At 40.2% G+C, this 8,246-nt stretch overlaps 1 protein-coding gene across 1 annotated transcript; it reads right to left on the minus strand.

The window, feature by feature from the left end:
- Positions 1 to 5,695: 5,695 nt before the first annotated feature.
- On the minus strand, positions 5,696 to 7,206 carry LOC139534689 (bolA-like protein 2). The gene is made up of 3 exons (XM_071334067.1): positions 6,812 to 7,206; positions 6,078 to 6,175; positions 5,696 to 5,954 (listed from the first exon to the last, which is right to left on the minus strand). Exons 1-3 carry the CDS (start codon positions 6,872 to 6,874, stop codon positions 5,855 to 5,857), a joined length of 261 nt encoding a protein of 86 aa, XP_071190168.1. The 5' UTR covers positions 6,875 to 7,206; the 3' UTR covers positions 5,696 to 5,854.
- Between the last annotated feature and the right edge of the window lie 1,040 nt (positions 7,207 to 8,246).

Raw genomic sequence — 8,246 nt, forward strand, 5'->3', positions numbered from 1 at the left:
TGATAAGATGATGCAGCCACCATCATGCTTGAAAATATGAAGAGTGGTACTCAGTGATGTGTTGTGTTGGATTTGCTCCAAACATAACGCTTTGTATTCAGGACATAAAGTTCACTTATTTGACACATTTTTTTGCAATTTTACTTAAGTGCCTTGTTGCAAACAGGATGCATGTTTTGGAATATTTGTATTCTGTACAGGCTTCCTTTTTTTTCACTCTGTCATTTAGGTTAGTATTGTGGAGTAACTACAATGTTGTTGATCCATCCTCAGTTTTCTCCTGTCATAGCCATTAAACTCTGTAACTGTTTTAAAGTCACCATTGGCTTCATGGTGAAATCCCTGAGTGGTTTCCTTCCTCTCCAGCAACTGAGTTAGGAAGGACGCCTGTATCTTTGTAGTGACTGGGTGTATTGGTACACCATCAAAAGTGTAATTAATAGCTTCACTATGCTCAAAGGGATATTCAATGACTGCTTTTTTACTTGTACCCATCTACCAATAGGTGCCCTTTGCGAGTCTTTGGGGTTGAACCTGTGTTTGAAATTCACTGCTCGACTGAGGGACCTTACAGATAATTGTATGTGTGGGTTACAGAGATGAGGTAGTCATTCATAAATAATATTAAACACTATTATTGCACACAGAGTAAGTTCATGCACTTTATTATGTGACTTACGTAGATTTTTACTCCTGAACTAATTAATGCTTGTCATAACAAAGGGGTTGACATTTCAGCTTTTAATTTTTTTATTAATTTGTAAAAATTAATTAAAAAACATCGTTACACTTTGACATTACGTGTTATTGTGTGTAGACCAGTTACAAAAAAATCCTAATTGAATCCATTTTAAGTTCAGGCTGTAACAATAAAATGTGTAGGAAGTCAAGGGGAGTGAAACCTTTCTGAAGGCATATAGGTGCTGTATATCTCAGATGTCTTTTATCAACCATCTTTAGCAACATGAATCTTATTGGTCAACCGTTTGTCAGTTTTACAGGTTTTAGCAAATAAAAAGTGGTTAAAAATCATATGATCTCTCTGTTTATAAAATTATCTATGCTGTGTTTTGAGAAATGATTGGGGGGGGTTGACACAGACACAAGTTGCACTAATGGAACCTAAATGAGAGGTGCACTCTTGCTCACCAAGTCAAGGGTAGCAGGTGTGTGTGTGTGTGTGTGTGTAATAGCTGGACCCTGTGGAGAAATGACTCAAGCAGTGCTAATAACACTGGCCCTCTAGCTCTGTTCTATTTTCATCTCTAATGCTCCACCTCCTTATTAATTGGCTGCCTGAGCCCACTAACAGCTGGAGTACTTATTTCCAGTTCTTTTAGCCAAATAGTATCTGTTTATTTTAGCCTACTTCATTTTCTGTCAGGAACTGAATTGCAGATATTAGACCTGGGTGACAGTGTGAGTGGACTCTTCTCCTATTGGTGTAAATCCAACACGTCAAAGCAAACAAAGTTACTTAAATTTAGTTCTTATTGTTATGATGCGCCCCTAAAGCCAGACTTCCTCAAAACAAACCAAGCCCAGTGCAGCTGACCACTTGTGTTACATACCGTATAACCAAATGGGAAACGAGGCTTTTCAAGTCATCTTGTCCACCTTCCACAATGAGTATCATGAGCAGGGTTGGCTTTTGTAAAAGATTAACGGTTAACTATATTAAAAAAATATCCATCATAAAACATTTCAAAATGTTAAAATCATGACTTTACGGTGTTCCTCTTAGCACCAGAGAGCTTTTCAATCATCTGTAAATGTAGTCTATCCATGCTACCAATTTTAACGCCAAATACGTGTTTTTATATAATTTGAAATTAAATTAAATTACCAGCTAAATTATTGTAATCAGACTACAGATACTTTTGAGAAACTAGATGATTACTTCCGATGATTACTTTTAAATTCAGAAAGGATGTTTGCGAGATTTTTTTAAATCTTTGACCCTTCTCTGTTTTCACAATGACATTCAAATCAGCATTGAAAAAAGGCGCAAGTTTACATTTAATCCACCTGAGGGAGTCTGACCACAAGTCAGAGACCACTATGATGACACACCAAATGTGTTTGATGGATTGAGGGAAAAGAGCAGGAATCGGCTTTTGTAGGCTACAGTCCAAGCTATGTCTTCCAATGGTGCGACTGCTGTCGACATCCAAAGATTATTCAACTAAAATAAACGCTTGGAGGTAAAGATGAGAGCAGTGGTGTAGTCTACAGCGATACGGATATCACTTATTATTGATATCTACATAGCGCATTGATGTGAACCACACTGCTGCTCTCTCATTTAGCTATTTGCGCCTTACGGATTGTGGTTGTTGTGGATGGCTGTTCACAAATCTAAATGTGTATTTCAACCCAATAATGGTTGAATTCAAGAAGTTTAAGCTGCCTATCAAATCATTGTTTTTGAAACCAGTGGACAGCCAGTGAAAAATGCACTCTTGCAACAGCTGCATAGTGCGGATCCCAGCCTATAGAATAAAAGTGGGGCTTTTATTGCTCAATCTAATTCATGCTGATATAAAAAGAAAATCCATAGTCCTAATGGACACATGCTCAAACTTGCACACATTTGATAGACTTAAAGGGTAATTCTGTAGTTGATACATACATTTTTGGACTTATAAATGATATACTGCATATTAATGTAAAGATATAATTTAATCATATTCTTATATGCAGTAGAAAGCAATGGGTTAGAGGAAGCCTACATAACCAACCCATAAAGTAACATTTATCATCCATATATGGCCAGCTATGTAAACTTTAACATTGATTCATCCTGCAATAGATGTCGTTCAATTGGTAACATACATTTTTGTCTTCTTCTAATGCCTCTTAAGGGGAAAGTAATCTAAAAGTAACTGAATGTAATCAGATTACGTTATTGAGTTTAGGTATTCCAAAAGTTACATTACTGATTACAATTTCGGACAGGTAACTGTAACGGATTACATTTAGGAAGTAACCTACCCAACCCTGATCATGAACATCATATTCCATTTTGAGCCACTAAGTGTAGGGCTCAAAACATCTCAACCCCCTCAGAAGAAGAGAGTGGTAGTCAGTGAAATGGATACAACGTGAGCACCGTTTCCCCCCCCTGTCTCCTCCATCTCTCCTTCTCCCATGCTGTTCCTTCCGTTGACCGCATGGGAGCCTGGGCGTGAGGAGAAAAGTGGCGGAAGTAATCCTCACATCCTCAGAGAGACGGGCTCATGTCTTTGTCTCCGACTGCTTTTGCTTTCTGACCCACTCTGCTCTCAGTCAATGACTGTGCAGGTGAGTCACAAATGCAAAGCAGGACGGCAGAATAAAGCTGTTAATTTAATCACGAGTAAAATAAATAAATAAATGTCACATTGCACATTTGGGAAACACAGGGGCTGTATTTACACACGGATCCCAATTCTGATCTGTTTTCCACTTATTGGCAAAAGATCTGATCTGATTAGTCAAAAGAGCAATAATTAGGCAAAATATCATCATTTGTCTGCATGTGTAAACGTAGCCAAGGTGCCTATAATTACTATGATTGAACCAAGATACCCAGGGCGTGACTAATCTCACACAGTCAGGGCAAACCTCAACTAGGTTATGCTACAAACCTCAGCCTGTTAGACATCCTTGCTCCTTACCAGACCCCAGATAGAGTATATACTCCAGATGTTTACCCATTGGTTAATTCCTCACCCTTCCTCAAACAGACGTACACTCTTAGGAAAAAAGGGTTCCAAAGGGGTTCTTCGGCTGTCCCAATAGGTCACAGGCCTGGGCAATTCCAGTCCTCAGGGAGCGTGATTGGTGTTCTAGATAGCGCCTTTGTTTCTAAGAATGTAGCAGAATTAATGATCGCAGAGTGGACACACAAGATGCATTAAAAAAAGGATACTTGCACCCTTCTGCTGTGTGTTTGATGAGACAGAAGCACTAGGGAACAGGCTAGGAACAGGCATGAAGACCTGGCAGCCCAGAACAGGGTCGGTCACTGTCCCACAGGTCAGCAGGGTGGCTACCAGCCCACAGGATCTGGTACTGGCCTCTGAGATTAACCAGGGGAAAAGGCAGAAACATCACAAGCAGTGAGATCTGGGGGCGACGTGGCTGGCCAGCAGACGCCTAACAATGTGGGAGCAGGCTGGGCACTAGAACAGGGAGGGAGATGTTTACAAATAATGACATAGTAATTTATTAATATATTGTGGCAAATTCATGGGGTAGCCCCAACTGGGACTCAAACCCAGGTCCAATGACTGTCAAGCCAATGCCTTAACCGTTACGCCAAGAGGTCTGAACCCCTTTGAATAGGTCGCTAGGTGTTGTGTTAAGGTTGCTACAATATACACTATTCACTACATCCACTTGATGAGCAAACACCCACTGATAATGCAATGCCTCATGCTTAATAGCCTAGTGGTTAGAGCGTTGGGCCAGTAACCGAAAGATTGCTGGATTGAATCCCCGAGCTGATGAGGTAAAAATCTGTCGTTCTGCCCCTGAACAAGGCAGTTAACCCACTGTTCCCTGTTAGGCTGTCATTGTAAATAAGAATTTGTTCATAACTGACTTGCCTAGTTACATTTTCTTTTAATTATAATTAATAACGGGTCTGCCTTGTGAGCATTTTGAAATGCAAACTGTGATCCTTTCCAGTTGGTTACGTTTATGGTCAGATACACATTTTGAATACAGACCTTAAAAAGTCATAGGACTGCCTAGACCAGTGTTTCCCCAAATCCGGTCCTCCAGTACTCCCAACAGCACACATTGTTGTTGTAGCGAACACCTGATTCCACTTGCCATGGGCTTGATGATTAGCTGACAAGTAGAATCAGGTTTGCTTGTCTGGGACCACAACAACAATATGTACTATTGGGGATACTGGAGGAACAGAGTTGGCAGATACTATTTCAATTGGGGGGGGGACCTGGTAATATTTATTATATTCCCTTTTGGCGAGTCTGACTAATGTTCCAGATCAGAGCAGAACTATAGGTTGTTAATTCGGTGTGAAAAATCAATTGCTGCTCACTCACTACACACGAAGAGCCATATTATTAATATTCAAAGCTGTGCCAGTCCATTTTATTCAGTTACACTTGATCTCACACTTATCGGAAAGCATTTTCATTTGGGCTTTCCAGTCTGAAAAGCAATTTCCTTGAGTCTTGCAACAATTAGATTTTTGACCTGCTCACTTGCTTGTATTTTTCCAGGAAGATCTTGAATTTATTTCACTAGGCAAGTCTGTTAAGAACAAATTATTATTTTCAATGACAGCCTAGGAACAGTGGGTTAACTGCCTTGTTCAGGGGCAGAATGATAGATTTTAACCTCATCAGCTCAGGGATTTGATCTTGCAACCTTGCGGTTACTAGTCCAACTCTCTAACCACTAGGCTACCTGCCACCCCAGGCAGAATGATTTGGTCAACCCTGGTATCCAGAGAAGTAGGCTTAGTGTTGGTCCCTTGCTTGTTAGACATTATTTACCATTTACTCTGATTACAACCCTTGACATTTCATGTGACAGTTTTTCAGTCTGCTCCATGCTATGCATTGTCCCATTCATAATGACGACTGTAATGTTGGTAGTCACGTACCTCCACAACCAAAACTGAAAGTTCATTCATTTGTGCACTCATTCAACCAATAAGGAAGTCTGACCAGGATTGTTTTATTGTCATCATGTTTACTATTTCATTTCAATTTGTATCATTGACTTCAATGAAATATGTCAGGTGTGTAGGTCAAACTGTTGTGAGCATATGTTTCTTATTTACAAATAATAGTGGGGTGAAGTAACAGAATTTGGAAGTCAAAGTGTGTGTTCATCACTGTGCTTTCTGTTTCTCCCACTGTTCCGGAGTCAGCGTCTTCTGTTCAAATGCGTGGATCTCTTTCAGCTCATCAGCCAAGCAGGTGTTCACCATCCTGACAAAACCAAAAATCAGAAACGAGAGTATGTCAACGACGGGTCTACTTCTTACCCATTCAAAGTTGGCTCATAATCCATATCAGCCCTGCCTGCCCACCGTGTACTTCACTTTAGCCTACCTGTGTCTCGCCAGCAGTGGTTTCCCCTCGAACTGGGGCGACACCACTAGAACCTTGAAGCTGGCAGCGCATCGGTTAGAGGATGTGTCTTCAACTTCCTGTCGAGAGAAAGCCGGTAGAACAGGTCATTGGTGAGGTCATACATCAGCCCAGGAGTGGCCAAAACCACTGGAGGGGGGGTGCATGTTTTTGCTCCAGTCCTGCACTAACACACGATTCAACTGCATTCTAGTGCTTGTCTTATTTTCATCTTCTCTCATATATCCAGTTTTTCTTCCTCTCTACATTATTACCTGTATTGTGCATTGTTGGCAAAGAGCTCGCAAGTTAAGCACTTCACTGTACTGTTTTACACCTGCTGTATCCTGTGTATGTGACAATAAAACTTGAAGGTTCTGATTGTAAATGTATCGACTAGACTCCTAGTGTCCCGCTGGTGTTACACCACTAGGTGTCGCTAATACACTACACTGATCATGAGCAATTGATTAGTAGAATCAGGCTACTGTTAGAGATGGATAAAAAAGTGTGACACCAATCAGGCCCTCAGTGATTGGTGTTGCTCACCGCTGAGAGTGTGCAAAAGCTTGTTCACACAGTAGCTCTTCAGGAGCAGTGTAAATGTTAAATACAAAATTGGCCTAAATAGATGTGGCTAACGTAGCCCACTAACGTTATGGGGTGTAGCATACGTGTGCGCATTCATTGGAGAATGGGGGAAACACGATACATACCACATGTATCGCTCCGATCTCCTTGATTAGTTTGTCACGAATGTGATCTGTTGTTACATCCATACTTTTGGAAACAAGGCGCCCACTGTTGTCCCTTTATGATCCAAAACGTTACGGTGGGTTATTTTATTCTACAGATAACGAAAGCGGGTCTACTACTGGTGAATGTATTGAGAGGCGGGATTAGATACTCAGGAAATATTAACGTATCCAATCACAACTATTGAATCAGAATTTTTAACCAACCAGAAGCTTGCTTTATATTATACTAGATGATATTATACTTTATATTATACTGGATTCATATTTTCACACCAATGACCACTAGAATTGGCCAATCTCAGAGTTAACATCAAATGCGATATGTGGGGATGGTTCTTCTGTTACATTGTTTTGCCTGAACAAAATATATTTTAAAAAATGTATGTATCCCCTCACATGACCCACATGACCTAGATACAAAATTGGGCGATTTTTGATATTTTTCGTAAATGAACATTTTGAAATGTGTATTAGGCACCAGGTTAAACACCTATTAATTTGAAACACATAAAACGTTTAGTTTACAACATATTTTTCTCATGTAGGGTTTTCCACCACTTCCGAATTCTTCAGACGAAGGCCCGCCCCCATTCATTTTCAAGGGGCGCAAGGGATTGTGGGAAGGTGAGCTGCTAGGGGAGCGGTAGAAAAAATTCAACTCCGCTCTACTTTATGCAAATTGCAAGCGGTCATCGGTGAGGAGCAGTTGTTTGCTTGAAAATCTTCAGTTCATGAAACATAGTTCCGCCTGTCATTAGTTCCGGGCAAGCACAGCCCCCCCAAAAAATGGACGAAAGCAAATCATCCCTGTCTGGTTTTCAATACTATATGATTTTGCATCGCTAGAATACAGAGACAAAATCATAAGGTCAAAGGCGTGGAGGAGGTTTGCAGAGATGTTTGGTGTTGATGGTGGGTGAAGAAAAATGTGCACCACAATGTTTGCATTTCGCTAACCATGTGTATGTGACCCAATACCATTTGATTTGCTGCTAGCTAACTATGAACATCAAACAACCTAAACCTCAAAACTGTTCAAAGCCACCATTTGTGAATGTGTTGAGTAAATTCAATTGTGAAATTAGCCCACCAAAGGATATATATCACCAGTAACATGCATTACAATATTGTAAATGATACAGTACGTATGCATTTCGCATTGTAATATGTTACCAATTGGATAATGGTATTTTAACGTTATGATTCTCATATTAAAGTATATGTCTCTTTCATTATACTGGTGTCATGACATTGATGATTAGCTCACTTCCTGTAAAATACATAGGCCTACATACACATGGATGGGTACTTTGGGCAAAGTAAATTGTGGTTTTGACTTGCAAACATTGTCGTGCAAATCTGTCTTTACACACCATCAATCCTCCTCCATGCC

Source organism: Salvelinus alpinus, chromosome 11 (assembly GCF_045679555.1).
Source record: "Salvelinus alpinus chromosome 11, SLU_Salpinus.1, whole genome shotgun sequence".
Classification (NCBI taxonomy): Eukaryota; Metazoa; Chordata; class Actinopteri; order Salmoniformes; family Salmonidae; genus Salvelinus; species Salvelinus alpinus.

What these genes read in the sequence shown, in the direction of transcription:
- LOC139534689 (XM_071334067.1), bottom strand. Translation starts at nt 6,874, where the DNA reads ATGGATGTAACAACAGATCACATTCGTGACAAACTAATCAAGGAGATC. An exon ending in AGATCGGAGCGATACATGTG is followed by an intron (nt 6,176 to 6,811) that starts GTATGTATCGTG and finishes TTCTCTCGACAG; the next exon opens with GAAGTTGAAGACACATCCTC. An exon ending in CCACTGCTGGCGAGACACAG is followed by an intron (nt 5,955 to 6,077) that starts GTAGGCTAAAGT and finishes TGGTTTTGTCAG; the next exon opens with GATGGTGAACACCTGCTTGG.